Source organism: Nymphalis io, chromosome 3 (genome assembly GCF_905147045.1).
Source record: "Nymphalis io chromosome 3, ilAglIoxx1.1, whole genome shotgun sequence".
NCBI classification, from domain to species: domain Eukaryota; kingdom Metazoa; phylum Arthropoda; class Insecta; order Lepidoptera; family Nymphalidae; genus Nymphalis; species Nymphalis io.
Genome location: NC_065890.1, coordinates 10,038,263 through 10,062,309, shown reverse-complemented (window position 1 = coordinate 10,062,309; position 24,047 = coordinate 10,038,263). Strand labels below are relative to the sequence as shown.

Genomic DNA, 24,047 nt, shown 5'->3' with positions numbered 1-24,047 from the left:
ACTTGCAAGTTTTAAAATTATAAGTTAAATATTGTTAATATCTAATTTACAGGAATGCGCGCTGTAAAGTCTGTGTTGAGAGCAGCTGGTGCGTTGAAATTGCGTTACCCGGATGAAGTTGAGGATGTTATTTTATTACGTTCCATAAAAGACGTGAATTTGCCCAAGTTTCTTGAACACGATGTTCCACTCTTTATGGTAAGCTATGATATGCATTTGATTTCAAATGATTATATCAATTATTTAATTGATTTAAGTTATATGTATACACACTCTGCGATAATCAAAAAACCATATTCGTCGATGGTATTATTTCGATTATTTTACTTAGGACTGTAATAATTTGTTGAAACATAATGACGTGAAAGTACGAGCTATAATATGATTTTTTATTAAACTGCCCAAAACGGGTCTTTATAGATAACCTTTTCGTTTAACAATTGTATAATGATTAATGTAACAGGGTATTATTGGAGACTTATTCCCTGGACTACCTTTGCCTCAACCTGGACTTCCACATTTGGTTTCGTGTTTGAAAGAAGTTTGTGTACCACTTAATCTTCAAGCTAATGATTTCTTTATTGAAAAGGTAACAAAGTTAGTTGACTAAAATGTAATCCACTTTTTCTGCTTTACTTATTGGGTTTCACTTGCAGGTTCTTCAATTATATGAAATGATTTTAGTAAGGCACGGTTTAATGTTAGTCGGTTTTCCGTTTTCCGGTAAGACAAAATGTTACCACGCCCTTGGACATGCTTTGGGATTAGTGTCTGAAAAGGTCTGAACATACATTTTTATTTCATTAAAATATACTATGTAGAAACTCTTTGGTATTTAATATTATTTCAGGGTTTAATGGAAGAAAACGCCGTAGAGTGGACTGTGATAAATCCAAAGTCTATAACGATGGGCCAACTTTATGGACAATTCGATCCAGTCTCTCACGAGTGGTCAGACGGAATTCTTGCAGTCAGTTATAGAGCTTTTGCAGTATCGCCCAACGATAACAGGCAATTATTATAATTAGTAAATTGTAACAGATAAGAATTTAATTTAAAAAAAAAGCTTTTCGCTCAAGCGTTTTTATGTAATTATATAATACATTTTGTTCTTTCGTCATTTGCCTAATGATTAATTAATAAGATGTAACATTCTATATCATTTGTAGAAAATGGCTTATATTTGATGGGCCTGTAGATGCAATTTGGATAGAGAACCTCAATACAGTATTGGATGATAATAAGAAGTTGTGCTTGATGAGCGGCGAAATCATCCAACTGGCGCCGACTACTAATCTTATCTTCGAACCCATGGACCTTGAAGCTGCTTCACCGGCTACGGTATTTATTATTAATAAAAACTGGATGTTGTTTTGCTATCAGCTATAAATTATTTCAGTACTTTAAAGTATATTATGAATTCAATATACAATATGTAATTTCGAATTGAATGTAATTGTTTGCACATTCATTTGAAAATATGGAAATATTCATAAAATATATGTATATAAGTATATTTAATTTAATAATGAACCAATGTTTAATTTCTAAATAATATCCGCTGAATAGTGGCGTTTTCTTTTTCTTTATATTATTATTATTTCAAATGTACTTAAAAACTTAGGTGTCTCGTTGTGGTATGATCTACATGGAGCCGAAGGGTCTTGGCTGGAAATGTTTATTAGAATCTTGGCTAAATACTTTACCTTCAACACTACATGGCTTCAACCGTAATTATATCCGCACATTGTTCAATCGATTCATGTCGCCATTGCTTTGGCTGGTTGAACTCTCTGGAAAAGTAAAGGTAAGGTATAATTTACAATCAAATCTATACTAATATTATAAAGAGGTAAAGTTTGTGAGGTTGTAGGGGGTAATCTCTGAATCTACCTAACCGATTTTGAATATTATTTTACCAATAGAAAGCCGTGTCTTAGGCTATATATTAACCCATAAAATAAATAGACTTTCGTGGTAGTCGGATTTGCAAAGTAAGTCGGAGAAAAAACTGTTGAACGAAAACGTGTCTCACGAACGCTGCTTTCACGATGATATATAATTGAGTTCTAGAGAAAAGTTGTAGAGCTTGATAATGCCTACGACACACGACAGTATATGTCTACATTTTATATTTAAGTCACAAAAAGAAGTTTTTTTTTAATAAAAAATAATTTATATCGTTAGATCACATTATCATCAATTATGAATTCTTATCAAAATAAGTAAATCTATCGTCTCAAGTGTATAAAACAAAAGACTTTTTCCTTTTACTGCATATAATTTGACGAATGGTTATAGAGATAATACGATATAGGTATGGAACCGCAACCGTGTCATTATCTATTCGGTGATATTTCTATTAGACGTTTTTTTTTCATATACAACACGTCAATCTATTTAGAAATAAATTGCTTTATCACCAAGAAAATTTTATTTAGATTTTTATTTAGATTAAAGAATTGTTTTTTACGGAATGTTTTTTGGTTGCATAATTTAAGAGATAATTTAAAATATCAAACACACGAGACAATTTTATTAATGTTCGGCCAACGCGACTTTTGGCAGTTAGGAAATAAATCATAGCACTCAATACTAGCCGAACCACAATCATAATTTCATCACAAGTAAAAATGTTTACCGCCAAACGAAGTGGGCACGGGTCAGCCAGTAGAATATACAATAACTAGCCATAAAATTTGATTATTCTAATTTTAATGTACTACCATTTTTGGTTTCTATTTAATTTTAATAGATACTGTAAATAAAGTGTGTATTATGATAATTCTTTCGTATTTGTTTATGTTTCAGCAAATGTACATAACATCGCGCTCGAACTTGGTGAAGGCGTGTATGAACCTTTTTGACTCCTTCATGGATGATTTTTACGACGAAAAATATGTTGAGCAACTATCAGATCTCGATATAAGAGCTCAACTTGAGGTAGTATACTTTAGATAGCTCTCTATTAATTGATGTTGTTGAGATACCTAATGCAAAACTTTATTCATTACAGGGTGTATTTTTTTTTTCGTGTATTTGGTCAATTGGGGCAACGTTAGAGAGTGATGGCCGAGCAAAATTTGATATGTTATTCCGTGGTTTACTTGAAAAAGATTTTCCTGAAAAGGCATGAAAATTTGTTTTTCATTCAACAAATTAAATCAAAACGTTTACATTAAATTAAAATGTTTACAAATTGTTACAGGTCATAGAAATTTTAGGGTATCCGAAAGAAATAACAAAACCAGAGAAACAGTACATATTTACAATACCAAAAGATGGAATTGTTTATGATTATCGCTTTATAAAAGAAGTAAGTAAGACTTATCGTGCAATCAATGTTAAATATACATTGTTGCAAGATGTTTCATACTAATAAGGACATTTTATTTAAATATTAGGGCAAAGGCAAATGGAAGCCGTGGCAGGACGACGTATCCGCGGCTCCACCTATTAGTCGGGATACTCCTCCCAATCAAATACTGGTGACGACTTTAGACAGTGTAAGGTACTTGGCACTATTCAAACTGCTGGTTACACATCATAAAGCAGTGATGATGATTGGACCTACTGGCACGGGAAAGTCTTCATATATCATTGTACGTCTGAAGTCTTGTCCAGTTATATTAATTTTTTTATATAAGTGTTAACATTGTTTATGCTTTTTAGGATTTTTTAGTTAAAAGAGTGGATACAAAGATATATAAAGCTCTAATAATGGCATTCTCAGCTCAAACAAACTGCAATCAAACGCAGGACATTATTATGGGTAAACTGGATAAAAGAAGAAAAGGTAGGTTTTATTATTTATTCATACGAGTATTTAATATATATTTTGTATAAATACAATTGAATAATTGAAAATACCAATTGTATTAATTCTATTTTTTATCTCTAATCTCTTGTTATATCGAATATTTTGTTTGTGAGGTGTTTTCGGTCCTCCGATCGGATGCTACTGTGTGGTCTTCGTAGATGACGTCAGCATGCCTCAAGCAGAGACGTACGGAGCTCAGCCTCCAATAGAAGTGCTGAGACAAGGCATCGATCTCGGTCTGTGGTACGACCGCAAGACTAATGTCGCGATGCATCTAATTGATGTGCAAGTTAGTAGGCAAATGCTTAGTTTATTTTGTAAAATTACAATTACAAATATTTTCACAAAAATTTTGTTAAGTAGTGATCGTTTTTTTTTCGTTAATGAGAAATATTCAAATAAAACCCGGCAAGTACGAGTCGGACTCGAGCACTCAGGGTTCCCGAACCACATTTTTCGGTATTGTGTATACCGAAAAATTTACCAGATTATTTTAAGATCTAGGCTTTTATTGGTTTTCCTTTAAGTAAGATAGTTTCCGTAAAAATTATTCTTATTTTTTTACGCGATCCTAAGAAAAAGGATCTTGACCGACATTTATAAATTGACCGATATTGTCGTATTTATGGATATTTAGAAACTTCTTGGTACCCACCTCCCACGCATAGATTATTCTTTTACTGCGAAACATCAATAAATAGTATTCGCTCGATAAGTTTGCCGTCCTTAGATAAACTCAAAAGATATATTACTCGTATTTATTGAATAGTTGGAAGTTTATAATATTTAAATGTGCCTAAATTAAAAGATAATATTATTTTTATGGCGATTAAATGTAGGATAAAATCAAAGAAAACATAATTTTATCAATATTCAGTTTCAGTGGCGTATTTTAGTACGTAAACGTAATATTCTAATTTAATAATATTTTTTAATGAAATCGACATACCTGACGACCAATAAAGTTTATATTCTTTTATTGGTATTGCAATTATCAAAATAAATAATTGATTGTATTTCTACAGTTCATGTGTGCGATGGGAAAGCCCACGCCTGGTGCCAAGTTAGTAACGCCAAGATTCTCGAGACATTTTTCATTCTTTTGCATCGATGAGTTTGACGACGAGACTCTTCAAGTTATTTTCGGAAGAATTATGCTGTGGCATTTAGATACAAGGTTGGGAACTTATTTACATTTTTGAAAATATAATTTTTAATAAGTGTTTTTATTTTTTTATTTAAAGAGTTATTATTGCAGAGGTTTTTCAAAAGACTTTGATCCGTGTATTGAAGAAATAGTATCGGCGACATTAGAAGTATACAAACAATGCCGATTAAACTTATTGCCTACGCCGTCTAAATCACACTACACCTTTAATTTAAGAGATTTTTCTAAAGTGATATTGGTATGTATCTGAAAAATTATATATATTGTAAATTTGTTTGTTAAAAATATACTTTTCAAAGTTCACAGTAGTTGATATATATTTAAAACCATTTGGATTTTTCCAGGGTGTACTATTGTCAGTACCAGAAGTAACACCTGATCTTCAATCTATCAAGAGGTTATGGATTCACGAATGTCTCCGAGTGTTCTCTGATCGTTTGACGGAAGATGCTGACCGTCACTGGCTTGTGAAGTGTTTGCGGGAAGCAACCCACCTTCATTTAAACGATGAGCTCGATAAGCTGCTCGCGAGACTCCTTGATGGACCAGAGGATACCGTAAGTTCTAATCTTCATACAATACATATCTTATTAGAAAAATTCTAATACGTAAACTGGTGATCTTGTTACAAACATTGTCACAATTATACGAAAGTTTACTTCTATTAATATAACATATGTATTTGTTATTTTTAGATTACAGATTTACATCTACGGAAATTAATATACTGTGACTTTGCCAATCCAAAAGTGGATACGCGCTTTTACATGGAAACCACTAACATGGAGCATTTAAATTCGACCGTGGATGCTTACCTTGTGGAGTTTAATAACATGTCTAAAAAGCCTATGAATCTTGTGCTCTTTAGGTATTTTTTTGCATTGTTTATTTATTACATGTCGATGTTGTCTTATTTATAATTTTTTTTTAATTCTTATATTATTATTATTTTTTACTTCATTCATATTTAAAATCGCGATTTATAGACGAGAATTCTTTTGTAATGCCCACTGAAAATTATGTACTCATACAGAACAACACGTTGTTGTCATTTTCCATATATTTTGGTGTATATATTATATCTTGGTGAAGTTATTTTTATCATTCTTAATAATTAAGTACATTAATCTTCAGTACAGGTGATATGAAATAAATTCGCTACAGCGAATTGGTGTGCACGGATATCTGGTTTTAACTATAATGTAACAAATGTCTACCGAAAAAATAAATTATTTATTTTACCCAAAATACTAGTAAATAATAAGGAATGTACAAAGTTTACTAAGCAAGCCGAACTGCGTTAGTTGTAAATTTTATTGTGAAGGTTCGCGATCGAGCACGTGTCACGTGTGTGCCGCGTGCTAACACAGCCGCGCTCGCACGCATTGCTGGTGGGTCTTGGCGGTTCTGGCCGGCAGTCGCTGACACGCCTCGCCGCGCACATCAACGAGTACGACCTTTTCCAGGTCAAACTTTGTAGCTTAAACTGAATATTTTAATTTAATTTTATATAATATTTGAAAATTCCCATTATGACTCCTAATCAAATCACTTTCTTGGTTTATTACATGTAATTGAAATAGAAGGAAATTAGCATGTAAATGTAGGTATATTTAGTAAGGTATATATATTTTTCAAATAATACCTTAGAATGACAAATAAATTTGAAAAGATAGGTTGGTAAATTTGTTTCTGACGTCTTTACTACAGACTATATAAAAAGTTATTTTTAAACATAATATTTTGTCAATCACCAAACTAATTATATATATATACAATTACATAATATTGAATGCTTTCTTTATAGGTAGAAATGAGCCGAACTTATGGTAAAAACGAATGGCGTGAAGATTTAAAGACTTTGTTACGTAAATCTAGTACACCTGATCTGCACATGGTGTTCTTGTTTATTGAGTCACAAGTAAGTCTCTTGGACTAAATATGATAAAATGAATATATTATTAAATATTTCTTTTACATGTGTATCTTTTTTTAAAACAGATCAAAGAAGAAGGGTTTTTAGAAGATGTTAATAACATGTTAAATTCCGGAGAAGTTCCGAATATTTTTGTTGCAGATGAAAAGGCGGAGCTATGTGAAAAGATGCGAGTTGTAAGTTTCTGTACTATATATTAAAAGTATTTATATTTTTAGGATCTTATAAAAACATGAGAGATAATACATTTTCAAGCATATACATGAAACTTTAAATATTATGAAATATTGTTACTTTAAACTCATTTGTTCCTGCAAATAAAATAAAGTAATGTTTGTTTTAATTTTGACTCAAACGTGAGAGGTTTTTACCGTAATCCTGAGTCAATTTATTATGTTACATTGAAAAGTGATATAACAAAATTTAAGCCAATAAAAATAATATACAACATTCAAGTCTAACCTACTATCTACTAACTATCTAACAATACTATATGAATAAAATAAGTAATACAAAGATAAAGCAAGTAGTGCACTTTTAAAATAATCAGATCGATCGTCAACGCGACAAATCGCTGCAAACGGACGGCAGTCCGACGGCTCTTTACGCGTACTTTGTGTCGATCGTACGCGACCAGCTCCACATCGTACTGGCCATGTCACCGGCGGGAACATCGTTGCGCACGCGCATACGGAAGTTTCCATCGCTTGTGAACTGCTGCACTATTGACTGGTTCCAGGTATACCAGTTCTTCATAGATTGTAACTAATCTAATTCCATATCTATATATCTATTATCTATCCATATCTATATATCTATTCCATTATAAAAATGATTGTAAATTAATAAAAATTATAAAAAAAAAATGTTATTATTGTACAGGAATGGCCTCCGGATGCATTGCTCGCAGTAGCTACTCGCTTTTTAAAAGATGTTGAATTAACAGACCTTGAACGAGACACAGCCATTAAGCTCTGTCAATTGTTCCACACGGACACTCAAGAACTAACTAAACAATTCCTCTTACGCTTGAAACGATATAATTACGTTACGCCAACCGCTTATCTAGAATTAATCAATATGTTTAAAGCATTGTTAGGAAAGAAAAGAACGTAAGTTTTCTAAGCCTTTGATACCATTATACTGTAAATTGACAATAGCTTCTTCAGACTATTTAATTATATATGATTCTATTTTGTAAAATAAAAATAAATTTTGCAGAGAGTTGTTAACAAGTGAAAAACGATACATAACTGGGCTCGATCAGCTAGCTACAGCTGCTAAATCAGTTGCGGCACTGCAAGAAGCTCTGGAAGTCTTGCAACCAAAATTAGCAGCTGGCGCTGCTGCGGTGGCAGAGACTACAGCTAAAGTGGAGAAGGAAAAAGAGGGAGTTGCATTAGTAGAAGCTGAAGTATTGGCCGATCAAGCGGCAGCTGAAGAGCAGGTATAAAGCTTTAAATAATTAGATCCCAATCAAATAAATATTATTACGGACATTTTACAATTTCAATAATATAATTATGATATTATTTTGTTTCGTACTTTACTCCCTTATGAGGTATTCCTGATAACAAATCATCAACTTCGTTACTTTCTTATGTTAGTAAAGTAATATAGCTGACCAGGTGCTTTGGCATGGCATGTATGGAAATGTTTCCTTTATTATTTTGTAAGAAATCTATTACTCTTTATTCTTTTACTCTACTCGCTCATGCTAGAGACTTTCAAGCAAGTAGTAACAATTGTTCAAAAAATTAACTCAATGAAAGACACGTAAACGCATAAAATAAAATTAGAAGCAAGTGCTATCTATAGATATCAATCTTTAATCATATAGTGTTCTTTCATACTTTTTGAGATTCACTTGAGATTAATCTTTAATTATTAGTATATATAAAATTTGTTTACATTTTAGGCAAAAGAAGCTCAAGGCATCAAAGACGAGTGCGATGCTGATCTCGCTGAGGCGATGCCTATCCTCAATGCTGCTCTAGCAGCTCTGGACACTCTAACCCCTCAAGATATTACCTTCATCAAGACCATGAAGAGTCCACCCAGAGGCATTAAGCTAGTTATGGAAGCCATTTGTATTTTAAAAGTAAGTCTTATTACTTAAACATATATTTTGCCTGGTAACCAACGCTTCGGAAAATAAGACATCTGACGATATGGAAACAACGATATTGATTATTTGCAAACCATCGCCTCTCCTTACTGCTCCTCTCCGCTGTGCCATCACAGTCGGGTCTAATTTTATTGGCCAATTAAATATATATTTGAACTGCATCTACTTTTACGTATAAATTTGCGATTATATGAAAAATATATGTTTTCAATGCATTCATAGGACGATCCGGTAAGTAGTTTTCATTACTATTAAATTTTAAATTTATTTGTTTTGCTTTAACGTTTGCAGTTTAAGATTTTGATATTTTCGATTGTTTAAGTTACTGACATTTTTTAAGCTATAACTATTATATAATAAATAAAATAATTTTATTAAAAATGAATATTTTTAACATTTAGGAAGTAAAGGCAGACAAAATTCCAAATCCATCAGGCGTTGGTACAATAGAAGATTACTGGGGTCCTTCAAAGAAGTTGCTGAATGATATAAAGTTCTTAGAATCGTTGCAGAACTACGATAAGGACAACATTCCTCCGCCTGTTATGAAGAAACTCATGACCACTGTTATGCAAGATGACGGCTTTGTGCCGGAGAAGATTAGAGCTGTGTCAGTTGCAGCCGAAGGTATTAAGGCACATATTGAACACACTTCGTGTATTTAGTGGTAATAATTTGAAGCTGAGAAAGAAGAATTTAGTTTTTAAACACAACAAATACTCTTGATATTTGTCATTATTAAAATATTGTATAATATATAAAATTGTGATTTATTTATTTATTTAGGAATGTGTAAGTGGGTGATAGCAATGACGAAGTACGATAAGGTGGCAAAGGTGGTGGCGCCGAAGAAGCAGCGACTTGCGGCCGCGCAGGCGGTCTACGACAAGGCCATGGCTGCACTTGCCGTCAAACAGGCGCAGCTAAAAGAAGTAAATCACATTTATCTATTTTATAAATACCATGAAAACACAATTGACGCTTGAACACAACATTTCTGCTCCGGTTGAATCTATGTAAAGTATATTTTTTTACATTCATTGTTTAACGTCTTAAAAAATTTGGAAATTGTAAAATTTACATAAAATTTGTCAGTTAAAGGAACGAAACTCACAATCTTATTCAATATGACTGTAGTGCTTTCGGTATACATCTTCAACTAAACAATGCAATGCGTTATATTACGAGCTATTTTATTTACACAGCAAAAGATATATATTTTGCTGTGTAAATAATTTTATTACATTCTATAATTATGCCATAGGTTCAAGACAAACTGGCAAAACTGGAGGAAGCACTATCTGAACAGAATCGTCAGCAAAGACTTCTCGACAATGAAGTGATGGACTGTAGCAATAAGCTGAAGAGAGCAGAGATGCTCATCTCCGGACTTGGAGGAGAAAAGACGCGCTGGACGATCATCGCTAAGACACTACGAGAAACATACAACTCACTCACTGGTGATTATGTTCCCATGTAGTTGAAAAAAAAAATATTTTGGTAAATTAATTTTAATTGCAAAGGGAAATGTTTGCCATGTTAATGTTTTACCATTTTTATTCTCAGGTGATATACTAATTGCTGCTGGAATCATAGCGTATTTAGGACCATTCACAGCTGCATTTAGAAATGAACAAGTAAGCGGCGTGTTTAAGAAATATTACAATCTTAGGTTAAGGGTAATGGCGTATATGCTAAAACTGGTATTTGTTCTTAATCCAAAATTACGAATACGATACGATAAGTACGAATTATACTCAAAATAGAAAATGTTCTAAATAAAAAATTGAAATAGGTAAAGAAGTGGGCACACGAGTGTCATGAGTGTGGCATTGTGTGCACTCTGAACTACAGCCTGATCAAATCGCTGGGTGAACCCGTTACCATCCAGCAGTGGAACATTGACGGTTTACCGGCGGATGACTTTAGCATAGAGAGTGCTATTATTATCATGTATGTATTTTGATTTATTTTAAAATTCTATGCCACTTGTTGCTTTGCTGTAGTAGGTCTCAAAATCTTCACAGAGAAACACGCAAATTGAATTAATTTTTTTTTAATTTGGAAAAAATACTTGTTAAAATTATTAGACTAATAATATTCTTATAAAGTTTTTTTTTTACGTATAAAGCAACTTTTTCCTTTTTTTTGGCTAAAATAACATACAAATGTTTGATGATTGCTTTAAGTGTGACATAGTATTACGATAATTAATATTTCATTTTAGGACCGCACGACGTTGGCCACTTATGATAGATCCACAGGGTCAAGCTAATCGTTGGATCAAAAACATGGAGAAACCAAACAACTTGAGCGTGGTGCGCATGACCCAGGCCGATCTCGGTCGCATTTTGGAAAACGCTGTGCAATTTGGACAACCGGTTATTTAAATTTTACACCATTTGTCAGATATTTTACAATTGAATTACTAGTATTGCACTCTTATATTCAATAATTCAGTAAACTGGGAATTCAGTAATGAATAGTTTTGCCTATCCAGAAAAGAAGTGGAATGCACATTAAATACAATACAAGTTAAATGTTAAAACTTAATTACGTCTACAATATATTTATGTATTTTATACTGCTATTGGCTCTTTTGACGTAGACATCATCGGTTTGCGAATACAGTAACAATTATTACTCATAGTTGTTTGCTTTATACAATTAGGTTCTATTGGAAAACGTACTAGAAGAATTAGATCCAATGTTAGAGCCACTACTACAGCAACAGACGTTCAGACAAGGCGGAGCACTATGTATAAAAATTGGAGATACAATCGTTGAATATAGCAAAGATTTTAAGTACGTTGAACTATGATATAAATATATACTATAATATTTTTTTCTAATAATTTATTTTTGAAATGCACAGACTCTACATTAGTACGAAATTGGCGAACCCCCACTATTTGCCGGAAGTTGGCGTTCGTGTCACGTTGGTCAACTTTATGCTGGCTAAAGATGGATTAGAAGCACAGCTTCTAGCGAGAGTTGTGGCTCGGGAAAGGCCAGATTTACAGCAAGCCAAGGCGGACCTTACAACTCAAGGTGCTGAGCATCGCCGTTTGCTTCAGGATATAGAAAAGAAAATTCTTAATGTGCTGTCTACTTCAGAACATTTACTAGAAGATGAAGAAGCAGTTCAGGTAATGTTTATTATTTATCATGTTATCATTTATCATGTTTATTCATTTCAATATTTTATGTTCACGTATATATAAATATATTTTTTCATAAGTTGCGATTATTTTACATCTTTACCACATTTTGCCCAATAAGGTGTTTAAAAAGAAACAATCGTATTATATTTATTTCTTTATACAGATCCCAGCAATTAACACCAACGTTCACTAATAAGCTCAATAAATTTAATATTAATGTTTTAGATTTTAAATTCAGCTAAAGACATGGCTAATGAGATTAAAGAGAAACAGGAAGTAGCTATGGTTACTGAGAAAGCCATCGACGAAGCCAGAAACGATTACATTCCGATTGCAGTTCATTCAACAAACTTATTTTTCTTAATCGGTATGGTTTATCTATATATTTATTTTTATGTAAAGATCTATTATATACATATATTTACTTTTTGTTATTAAAGCGTCTCTGGCGAATATCGATCCCATGTACCAGTACTCTCTGGGATGGTTCGAAGGATTGTTTACGGCGTCTATCGACAACACCGAAAAGGTGGAAGAGATTCCTGAAAGGCTTGCAATCCTGCGAGCACACTTTACCTACTCGTTGTATGCAAACATCTGCAGGAGTCTATTTGAAAAAGTATGCTGTTAACTTTTTTGCTTTGATATTAAGATTTGACGCAAAACAAGTTTTTCGTGGAAAGATACTTCCACAGATGTTTTAATCTCAGAGCAATTCTGCAGTAGACTTAATTTGTTTTATTAATTTTCAGGATAAACTGGTGTTTTCGCTGCTTCTCACTGTGACGATAATGGTGGCCGAGGAAAAACTGCTTCAGTCAAACATAATGTTCCTGCTGGCCGGCGCTCAGCCGCGTCACGTACCTCCCAACCCTGTATCGTTCCTCAGCCCACAGGCCTGGGCAGAATTTAATGGGTAATAAATCATTTCTTGGTAAATTAAAATAATAAAAAATAATAAAATATACATAAATACACCACATTAATTGCTTTGTCAGATAAACATAGGCTGGGAAGTTATATTTCACTTTTTATATCTTAAGCTTATTCTAAAATTATATCGATATCGATATATTATATCATAGATTTTGAGGTGGTTAGATACATATTCATTAAAAGACATGAAACTGAGCGACGCTAATGACGTCACGCGATCATTTGTGTGGTGTGCACAACGTAAACAGAATCGTTTACATATTAATTCTATATGTAAAATTGCAATTTATGAGCAGAAAAAGATTGCTTTGATTGTCAAATCACCAATACAAAAACAAAAAAAAAACTGTCAAAATGGCAAATTAATTATGTAGATGAAACATATGTGCGTGGTAAGTTATTATGGTTTCTAGATTTTTTCAAATCCGTGACGATAAGAAGTACTGTATGATTTGTTGCTGATTTCAGGCTTAATGAAATCAATACGTTCCATGGTATAGTGGAACATTTTACTAAGCATCTGAATCAATGGGAAGCGTATTGCGACACAAACGATCCCCAAAACCAACCCTTGCCTGCGCCGTGGAATACGAATCTCGATATGTTTGAGGTGACTGGTTACGCTTTGCCAAACATAATAATTCTATAAAAAAATTATTAAAATGCATATTGTTATTTTATTTATATTTTTATTAATTCTTTGTTTTCTCTTTATTATTAGATTGGCTTTGATAGCTTAACATGTCTACATGTTTTTATTTCCAGGCAGCATTACAAACAAAATATCAAGAATATAATATGCTTTATGTGGTTTCTTTTTTGTTCGTTGTTTGTTACTTCTTAATGGTTGTGTGCCAGTTGTCGTTTTTGTGTAATAGGTGTTTTAATTTTGGTTTAAGAAAATGATGGTGCTGCGTTGTATGCGCTTGGATATGATGGTACCCGCTGTTCAAAACTTCGTTGAAGGTTCGTTTCATTTGACATTCATCGATAATTTAATAAGAGATTACATTTATATAATTAATAATATAATTTCAGCGCAAATGGGTCGTCAGTTTGTAGAGCCACCTCTGTTTGATTTAGCTTCGTCTTACGCGGATTCACATTGCTGTATTCCACTTTTGTTCGTTCTAACGCCCGGCTCGGACCCCATGGGCACATTACTCAAGTTTGCTGACGATCAGGTGACTAATATATCAACATTATGAGTTTTTGTATAGGCGCAGGTACTGATGATCTTTTTAAATTCTAGGGCTTCGGATCTTCTCGTTTGTTCTCTCTATCGCTTGGACAAGGCCAAGGACCAATTGCAGTGAAATTGATCGAAGAAGGCGTCCGTAGTGGTACTTGGGTGGTATTGCAAAACTGTCACTTAGCTAAGAGCTGGATGCCAATGTTGGAAAAGGTACTGAAACATTCATCTATCTATATAGTCGCCAACGAAGTAATATTCGTATGATCAATATTTTTTCGATTCAGATTTGCGAAGGTCTGACGCCAGATTCAACACACCCGGACTTCAGGTTGTGGTTAACATCCTACCCAGCGGATCATTTCCCTGTATATGTTCTTCAAAATGGTGTTAAGATGACTAATGAACCACCTCAAGGTAAACTGACTGAAATGTAAAATATGATATTTTATTATAAATCTCGTAAAAAATAAATATATGAATTTTTATCATACCAACTAGTACGTAAATATTATATTACTTAAAGATACTTTAATATAAATAAATAACAATAAATTAATTACTCCTAAAATAATTACTTGTAAGGTTTGCGAGCCAACATTGCACGTTCCTATCAAAGCGACCCGATCAACGATCTAGAATGGTTTGAGGGTAACAAGCAAACGGACATATTCAAGAAACTTCTATTCGCGTTGTGTTTCTTCCACGCCGTGGTTCAAGAGCGTCGGCAGTTTGGTCCCCTCGGCTGGAACATCAGATACGAGTTCAATGAAACCGATCTCCGCATCAGTGTGACACAGCTCTATATGTTCCTGAACGAATATGAAGTAAGTATTGTTAGAGTTAATCAAAGTCTCGAAATCCCTATAAGGTAGAACAACTTGCTTGCGATATTTCACATGATAAGTTTAAAGCTATTACGCCACCAGTGAGTCTGGTTGAAATTGAGCCAATCTCGAGATAATTTTAAGATGGATACAGGCTATATACATAATATAAATAAAAGTTTTGAATGTTTTTAAATATATTCTATTATGGCAACGTGATACGAAGAAATTTTCGCTACTATGCTTATTCATTATCAAAATTACAGCAAATATACCAAAACTTCCTACGAGGAACTTCTAAATTTTATCTTTACTTTTTGTTTACTTCGGAAAGAAAATAAAATAAATAAATTTTTAAAAGTATATTACTAAATTAGTAGCGTTAATGGATCAATGGAACAACGAAAGTCGCAGGCTTCATCCTGACCCCTTTACCAAATGTGGCACCCACTCCAGCCAAACAACGACTGAAAGTCAATCATATTTCTAATATTCCAATTATTAGTAATTAAACGAAGTCAGAAATTGCATTTATTAATAAAATGAATTGTAGTTTTAAAAACAAAACGACGTTCGAAGCATTACTGTATATGAAATGTATGTCTCATAGGACGTGCAGTTCGTGGCACTGCGCTACCTGACAGGTGAGTGTAACTACGGCGGGCGCGTGACGGACGACTGGGACCGGCGCTGTCTCAACACCATCTTATACAAGTTCTACAACCCGCGCGCCATCGACGAAGACATGTATCCACTTGAATCCACAGGTAACCATATCATCAACTGAGTCCGTACCATGCTCTTACATAGGTGTAAATGTATGAGAAATTATAAGAACTAAGACTATTTGTGAGCGATATTCATTTTGTAAGGTTAATCGAATATTAGCAAAGTTTTTAGTAAAAAATCACGGTGGTGTATTTAAATCCTAGTTTCGTATGGCTACTTTATTATTTTGTATTGCACTTGTAATTTGGTTTTAACAGTATTGGTTTATTATAAAAGTTTTACTATTATAAAAACTTACAATTTTAAACTGTAAAAAAGATTCGTTTCCTTGAACAAAATGCAAAACCTATAAGACCGATTAAGGTTGACTTTTAGATGAAAAATGAGATATTCTTTTTACCATCTTAACTTTAGGTACATACTACATACCATCACTCCGCGAGCATTCCGACTTCATTTCATTCGCTCGTTCTCTTCCTGTGGCGACTCCACCCAGTGTGTTCGGCTTCCACTCCAATGCTGACATCACCAAGCACTTCCGGGAAGCCGAAGATCTGCTCACCACAGCGTTGCTCACACAGGTTAAATGCGCACATGAATTGTTTTAATACTCATAGTACGAAGAAATTTTAGTTCGTCCCAGTAGTAGTTAGGATTACTTTCCATTAAAATATTCCTAACTACACATACAACGCTGCAATGAAAATACTATTAACATATGTTTGTCATAATTCATATTATAATGGAATACATAATGTGGCTCTCACGATCACGTAAATAGTAATAAGCTTATTATTATTATTCATATTTTCTACATTCCAATAGTGTATTAATGAAGCAACCGTTACGATTTGTTGTTGGATTTAACCGTATAATAGTTAATCAGCAGTAATTCCGTAATTTAGTGTAAACAATTATTTTTAATGTAGCTAATCTATCATATTTTGTTCTGTTTCATTCATTCATCTACTACTCAAGGATCGCACGGTAAGCAAAATTTAATAAATAATTTCATTATCTTTTTTATTCTGAAAAAGTAATTAATCATACTGTTTTTCATTGTGCCCGAAGGACCGTCTGAAACAATATTTGGTAAGTAAAATTTATTCATACATTGTGTATTTGTTTTTATATCAAACTAAAAACAAGATACAAATATTTAAAACATTTATTTAATTTGATTTAATTAAGTATAAAATAATCTCAAGTATTATTTGAAAAATATAACTGTATGTATTAAAAAACCATGCTCCTTACGTATTGAATAAAACTAATTATATTTGACATGATATCATAATCAACAAAGATTTAGTATTTCAAGTGTTATAGTCGAGCAAGTAGTCTCGTAGTTAATAACACAATGACTTCGTATGATTCCGTTCCGCTTCAGATGCAAAACGATTGCAATTAAAATAACAGTAAATTCTTAACTATAAAAGCACAAACCAATTAATTTATATGTTCTGGAAGCATATCTGGTACATAGATGTTAACCGATATTTCTCATCAAAGATGAATTTTTTTTTTCTACACCTTTATATATATAAAAGTCATATTAATGTATATATTACCCAAGGCTTTATTAAAATAATTTAATCAAGCACTTGAAAACAGTTTTCGAAGTTTGACAGTATTTTTTTAAATATTAGGATACAATGGCCGCTGGCGGTGGTGGTGCAACACCAGAACAACAAGCGATGGCAATAGCTGATGACATCTTAGCTCGACTACCTAACAAGATTCTAACGGGTCCGTCGCACGAAGGGGATATCAAGCCCGCGGACATGACGCCTATGTCCATTGTCGTCATACAGGAGGCGGCGAGATATGATCGACTGGTCAGTGTAGTAAGGTCGAGCTCCAGAGCTGTAATTGGAGCTGTCCAAGGTTAGTTAGTAATTAGTTAAGTTAGAGGCTAAATAGTGGAAACATTGTGCAGTAGTTGTTGTTTTTTTGTGTTTAATAGGAACGTGTAAATGGACCACCAGCTGGTGAGTGGTTACTATCTCCTCCTACCACAGTAACTTAAATTTTATGTTCCTTATGCTTTTAATTATATTGGTTCATTCAGCCTTCCAATTACAATAGGAATAATGCTACAGCAGCAACTGCTAGTAAGTGGTACAATAGATATGATAAATGCCTAGCCAGACCAGCTTACATAGAGGCCTACCGTCAGTTACAAATATATAAGATACCGTCGTCCTTGCACAAGAAATATTATGTTGATTTAAAACATCTACAGGAATTATGTATAATTTGTAATAATATAATTGTTCGGTTATAAAAAAAATTTTAATGAAGAAAATAATAAAGTTGATTTTTTTTTTTTTTTTTATAGAATAGGAAGGCGGACGAGCATATGGGCCACCTGATGGTAAGTGGTAACCAACGCTCTTAGACATTAGCATTGTAAGAAATGTCAACCATCGCTTACATATCCAATGCGCCACCAACCTTGGGAACTAAGATTTTATGTCCCTTGTGCCTGTAATTACACTGGCTCACTCACCCTTCAAACCGGAACACAACAATATCAAGTATTGCTGTTTTGCGGTAGAATATCTGATGAGTGGGTGGTACCTACCCAGACGAGCTTGCACAAAGCCCTACCACCAGTAATGTGTTTGAAGTTTGAAGTATGAAAACATTTAATCAACTAACACGTAGTTAAATTTTGTCAGGAGTTAGCGTTCTTACGGATATAACCGAGGAAGTACTTACGAGCATGGTCCGTGGTCGCATCCCGGCGCTGTGGGCCGGCAAGAGCTATCCGTCGCTCAAGCCTCTTGCCGCATATTTTAGTGACCTACTGGCCAGACTTGAGTTTTTACAGGTAGCTGACATATTATAAGATAACTATAAGTTATATTAGGTCCTTACATATGAAATTAGCGTTTTGTCGTACTGACCACTTTGATCTCCTCTTTAGTTAAGAATTCCAAATTCAAATTTATTTAGCTGGTACATTTGAGTTTTGAAAACAGTCATTTATTTGTTTTTTTCCCATTATTTTTTTCTTTGGCGTCGCTTATTACCGCACAATGGAAAACATGAAATATCGATATATTTACGAGTACGAGTTCTACCGTGGCACCAGTGCTGCAAAACAGCTCGAAAGATTAATGATGTGTACGGCGCTGGTGTCGCAAAAGAAAGCACGGTACGTTTTTGGTTTCAACGTTTTCGTTCTGGAAATTTCGACCTTCGGAACCAACCCCGTGGACGGCCGGAGACCAAAGTGGAAAATGAAAAATTAAAGGCTATTGTGGAAGCGGATCCATCATCCATCACTTGAAGCAAATCGGGAAAGTAAAAAAACTTGAACGATGGGTACCTCATGAATTGAGTGAATCGAACTTGCAAACAAGCGTCGACTGCTGTGTTACTTTGCTCAACCGACACAATAATGAAGATGATATGATTTTAAATCGAATCATTACTTGTGATGAAAAGTGGATACTGTAAGATAATCGGAAGCGCTCGTCACAATGGCTGAACCCTGGAGACCCAGCCAAATCCTGCCTTAAACAAAAATTTACTCAGAAAAAGTTACTTGTGAGTGTTTGTTTGGTGGACTAGCGCCGGTGTCGTTCACTACAGCTATCTAAAATCTGGCCAAACGATTACGGCAGATATCTTTTGTCAGCAACTGCAAACCATGAAGGAAGAACTAGCTGCTAAGCAACTGAGATTGGTCAATCTCTCTAGGCCACTGCTGCTTCACGACACACATTACACAACAAACAACTATTAAGTTAGATGAGCTTCAATTGGAGCTTCAATTGGCTGCTGCTTCACGACACACATTACACAACAAACAACCATTAAGTTAGATGAGCTTCAATTGGAATGTCTGCGACATCCACCGTACTCCCCGGACCTTGCTCCAATAGATTACCATTTTTTCCGGAACTTGGACAACTTCTTACAAGGAAAAAAATTCAACTCCGATGCGGCAGTCCAAACCGCCTTCAAAGTGTTTATTGATTCTCGCCCCCATGGTTTTTTTAGTAAAGGGATTAATGAACAACCTATGAGATGGCAAAAGTGCATATATAACAACATATATTTGTGCATATTTTGATTAATTAAATATATTTTACAAAAAAAAAATTACTTTATATTCCTCCCGTGCAAAACGCCAATTTCATACGTAAGGACCTAATATTTTCCTTTTTAGTTGAATATTGTGTTAACAATCATAGCTGGAAATTAAATTTAAATAGGTGACTAGAATATAATTAAAAAAACTGAAGAAATATTGCAAATAACAACCTCAAATAACTCATTAATCTTACAGCACTGGCATCAATACGGACCGCCGGTGGTGTTCTGGCTTTCGGGTTTCTATTTTCCCCAAGCGTTCCTCACGGCAGCACAGCAGAGCTACGCGCGCAAGTACCGTATACCCATCGACCAGCTCGCCTTCCACTATGAGGTAAGCTCCTTTCCATATCGATACAAAAGGAGGAAAATTTAAGTAATAAAAGATGATTGTTTTCTATGGCACTTATACAGATAAACCTTATCTAAATATAAAATTTGAGTCAAATCGTTAAGGTTGCTTCCTAGATACACGATATATATATATATAATTTTACTGGTGGTAGGGCTTTGTGCAAGCTCGTCTGGGTAGGTACTACCAACTTATCAGATATTCTACCGCAAAACAGCAGTGCTTGGTATTGTTGTGTTCCGGTTTGTAGGGTGAGTGAGCCAGTGTAATTACAGGCACAAGGACATAACATCTTAGTTCCCATGGCTGGTGGCGCATTGGCGATGTAAGCAATGGTTAACATTGCTTATAATGCTAATGTCTATGAGCGTTGGTGACCACTTACCATCAGGTGGCCTATTATACTCGTACGCCTATCTATATTATAAAAAAAGTAATACGTAAGATATTTGTACAAGATCTATTGAAATAGACTATATATAATTGTAATAAAATGCGATTTGCGTGATGACAAGTTAAATGTGTTTTCTTGGATGTTGATTTCTTTTCTTTGATGAGTGAAATGTGCATGTTTTTTATTATATGTAATTGTATTTATAATTGTACTTGTGCAGAAAATTATTAGAGACTATGTATTTTTATACGTATATAAATTAATAACGTTCCTAGCCCACTGATTCATTAAAATGCTATGATGTAATCCAATTTGAAACAAAGCGCAATCATTATTGAATTCCATGTAACCTTTTTTGTTAAGTGCTCTGTAACCAAATTCATTTGCGCTCTCCAATAGAATCAATTAATTGTCAATTTTTACATTCGGATTTCGAAATACGGTTTTTCTCATCACTTGCTAATGATTTCATATATAAAACTAATGTACTTTTATTTTGGATAATATATAAGGTATGCTTAAACCAAGTGTGAGTATATGAGTTATTTATTTTATATGAGTTTTTTGGACTTCTATACTTCGGAAAGAACATAAAGTTATTTGTCATGTCAGATTACCGCCCCATCCCCTATACTCCCAGATTATTTGAATTAACGATTCGATAATACACCTATTTTTGCGTGCACACTTATGCATTATACCTCGTGCGCATTTGGCTAGTTATTGATATTAAACGCCTTGGCAGAAATCAGGTCACTCCTGATCCTATATCACCGTTATATTAACCGGACATAATTAATAGTAATTATAGTCATTTCATTATCATTTTGCTGCTCACTGTATAGGCCAAATTTTATATTATATATATTTTTCAAAGTAAAATTAAAAAATCTGTATATAGCACCCAACAAAAAAAAAACCAGAAAAAGGTACTGAACTGTCTTTTCTTTGCCTATATATATATATATATATATATATATATATATGTAGATATTATATTTTTACATTAAAAGGTCCAGCGCACCTTCACCCTGGAGACGCCCCCAGAGGAAGGCGTATATATCCGTGGTCTGTTCATGGAAGGCGCGCGCTGGAACATGGAGGACTACATCGTCGACGAGTCCTGCCCTAAAGTTCTGTACGACGAGTTTCCACCGGTTTGTTTTTTTTTTGGAAATTAAATACATTTTTATGATAAATATAACATAGCAAAGGTTAGCTCTTAAGTAATGTCTGCTGCGGCATATAGTGTGTTATAAGTGGTTAGCTTATATCCTTGCATGTCTTCATGTAATAAGTATACTCCAATCGACTATATACTTCAACGGCAGCTACGGGGAAAATAACTATTACATGATTTCAAAGTAAAATCGTGACGAATTACAATATGGCTTCAAGTATCTATGCAATTAAAAATAAAAAAAGCTACTGCACAAAACATGACCACGTAGAATAGTTGTGGCGAGAATGCTAGCATTTTCATTGTATTGAATTAATATCCCTATAAATAAAAAAGAAGAAAAAGGATCAGAAATTGATTTGATTGATTGAATGGTATTTTCCTTGTATATTTAATACCAAAACATAGGGTGTATTAAGAAAAATAGAATGTTTAGTTGAGCTGAAAATTTTATCTTTTAGTGATTCCTCTTTATATTTTTTAAAATTATAACTAATTTCTTTAGTCTAAGACTAAGATTTTCGGTTCATTTAATTTAAATATGGTATAGCTATAATAATATAATTTGAAAAAATGGATTTCGTAAATACTGAAGTTGTCTTAGTATTGTTTGACCATCAATTAATTTATGTGTAAACTTGTCTCAGGTATGGTTGATCCCTCTGAAACGCGAGGATATACCGACGGACGTTTTTTACAACTGTCCGCTGTATAAGACGGGTGACCGGCGCGGTGTTCTCTCGACCACAGGACATTCCACCAACTACATCCTTTTCATGAGGCTGCCCACCGCGCAGCCGCCGGACCACTGGATAATGAGAGGTGTGGCTCTTCTAACACAGCTGCCATTCTGAGCTGTTTCATGACTAGAAAAAGCGAGGCAGCTGAAGAACCGATGTATAACCTGTTTTGATATGAAGAAGTGCGTAGTGGGTACAAAGCTCGACGGTAAAAAAAAATCATGACAACAAAACAAAAAATGTATGTTTAAAGACATTTTGTTACATTGCTGTTGTCATAAAGTCAATATTTTATTTTTCCTTTATTGGTTGACATATGTCTCTTTAGGTTAGAGTTCAGTGCGACATGACAATTTTCAAGTAAAATATGTCATTTCGAACATTTTTTATTAAAGTAAAAGAAAGTTTTTCTTTTTTTAATAACCTGTACCTATTTAGTGGTGTGTAGGCGTAGTGTAAGTTAATTCTTCTGTATCTTAATTCCAAAGAGAAGAGGCTTTATTTTATTTTTCTAAGCTTTGCAAACCTATGTACATATATACTAAAATAACACTATGTCATTTACATCATGTTGGACCTAGTCAATTTTTTTCTAAATCAATCATATATTTTCCGTCCTATGGAAGACAAATCAAATATATCTGACCTAGATTAACAAAGGGAGAAGATACTAAAAATATTCTGCCCACGCCTTATACCGGCCACTATATAAATTAAAATTTCATGGACATTGCTAGGTGCAGAACTGAAATTTCTGTAAATATATATCACCTATGAATAGTGCATGGTATAACGCAGGGTAAAAGTCGAAAACATTATAATATTGCTTAAGAGTCTTTCACAAATTCTCGTAAAATTTATAGTTTTATTGTAATAAATAGATTCCTAATTGATAATTCGTTAGTTCTACTAGTAATATGTTCATAGTTTTTATTTTCGTTTCTCTATGTATCGTTCGATTTTATTGATTAAAAACAATACAACGATATAATTCCAAAAGAGAATTCTTACTTTTGTAATTTTATTCGATATCAAATATAACTCTTTGGTTATCTGTTCTAGATTCTATAACAGAAATAGAATGCTTATATATGTAAAGCGACGTCTGATTCAATTAATGTTCCGAGCGATGCACTTAGTGCAAGCCCGTAGCGATGAATAGAATATGGTAAAAATAAAATTGGAAAAAATCAATGCAATCGTGTGCATGGACCAACGAGTGTATAAATTCGATCTATAAACGTAACTACTAATGTTTGGTACACATAAAACAAAAAAATTAAACAAATTGACAAAATATGGATCAAATTAAATATTTTCGTTTTAAAGACCCGAAAATTTGGTGGCATCCAAATTTACGTATTACGGTACGGT

At 33.6% G+C, this 24,047-nt stretch overlaps 1 protein-coding gene across 3 annotated transcripts in view; it reads left to right on the top strand.

Annotated features, from left to right (window-relative positions):
• Positions 1-23,465, top strand: part of LOC126781270 (dynein axonemal heavy chain 7) — a 33,547-nt gene extending 10,082 nt beyond the window's left edge. The window contains exons 27-74 of one of the 3 annotated variants that reach the window (XM_050506161.1): positions 53-198; positions 464-589; positions 657-779; positions 851-1,011; positions 1,170-1,341; positions 1,625-1,807; positions 2,812-2,943; positions 3,017-3,130; positions 3,209-3,316; positions 3,405-3,602; positions 3,673-3,796; positions 3,934-4,109; positions 4,846-4,997; positions 5,079-5,226; positions 5,333-5,545; positions 5,684-5,856; positions 6,313-6,454; positions 6,796-6,909; positions 6,990-7,100; positions 7,475-7,663; positions 7,807-8,036; positions 8,146-8,371; positions 8,843-9,025; positions 9,454-9,679; positions 9,839-9,984; positions 10,317-10,512; positions 10,619-10,689; positions 10,848-11,005; positions 11,280-11,433; positions 11,724-11,857; positions 11,928-12,201; positions 12,442-12,583; positions 12,657-12,835; positions 12,969-13,132; positions 13,621-13,762; positions 14,052-14,118; positions 14,191-14,336; positions 14,405-14,557; positions 14,632-14,761; positions 14,930-15,171; positions 15,782-15,938; positions 16,315-16,481; positions 16,972-16,992; positions 17,550-17,787; positions 18,585-18,736; positions 20,204-20,341; positions 21,767-21,910; positions 22,581-23,465. In XM_050506161.1, the coding sequence (XP_050362118.1) occupies positions 53-198; positions 464-589; positions 657-779; positions 851-1,011; positions 1,170-1,341; positions 1,625-1,807; positions 2,812-2,943; positions 3,017-3,130; positions 3,209-3,316; positions 3,405-3,602; positions 3,673-3,796; positions 3,934-4,109; positions 4,846-4,997; positions 5,079-5,226; positions 5,333-5,545; positions 5,684-5,856; positions 6,313-6,454; positions 6,796-6,909; positions 6,990-7,100; positions 7,475-7,663; positions 7,807-8,036; positions 8,146-8,371; positions 8,843-9,025; positions 9,454-9,679; positions 9,839-9,984; positions 10,317-10,512; positions 10,619-10,689; positions 10,848-11,005; positions 11,280-11,433; positions 11,724-11,857; positions 11,928-12,201; positions 12,442-12,583; positions 12,657-12,835; positions 12,969-13,132; positions 13,621-13,762; positions 14,052-14,118; positions 14,191-14,336; positions 14,405-14,557; positions 14,632-14,761; positions 14,930-15,171; positions 15,782-15,938; positions 16,315-16,481; positions 16,972-16,992; positions 17,550-17,787; positions 18,585-18,736; positions 20,204-20,341; positions 21,767-21,910; positions 22,581-22,787 (7,592 nt within the window). In that variant the 3' untranslated portion in view covers positions 22,788-23,465. The remainder of the gene's footprint in view (positions 1-52; positions 199-463; positions 590-656; positions 780-850; positions 1,012-1,169; positions 1,342-1,624; positions 1,808-2,811; positions 2,944-3,016; positions 3,131-3,208; positions 3,317-3,404; positions 3,603-3,672; positions 3,797-3,933; positions 4,110-4,845; positions 4,998-5,078; positions 5,227-5,332; positions 5,546-5,683; positions 5,857-6,312; positions 6,455-6,795; positions 6,910-6,989; positions 7,101-7,474; positions 7,664-7,806; positions 8,037-8,145; positions 8,372-8,842; positions 9,026-9,453; positions 9,680-9,838; positions 9,985-10,316; positions 10,513-10,618; positions 10,690-10,847; positions 11,006-11,279; positions 11,434-11,723; positions 11,858-11,927; positions 12,202-12,441; positions 12,584-12,656; positions 12,836-12,968; positions 13,133-13,620; positions 13,763-14,051; positions 14,119-14,190; positions 14,337-14,404; positions 14,558-14,631; positions 14,762-14,929; positions 15,172-15,781; positions 15,939-16,314; positions 16,482-16,971; positions 16,993-17,549; positions 17,788-18,584; positions 18,737-20,203; positions 20,342-21,766; positions 21,911-22,580) is intronic. The other 2 variants (XM_050506163.1, XM_050506162.1) reach the window with 2 other exon arrangements.
• Positions 23,466-24,047: the final 582 nt, after the last annotated feature.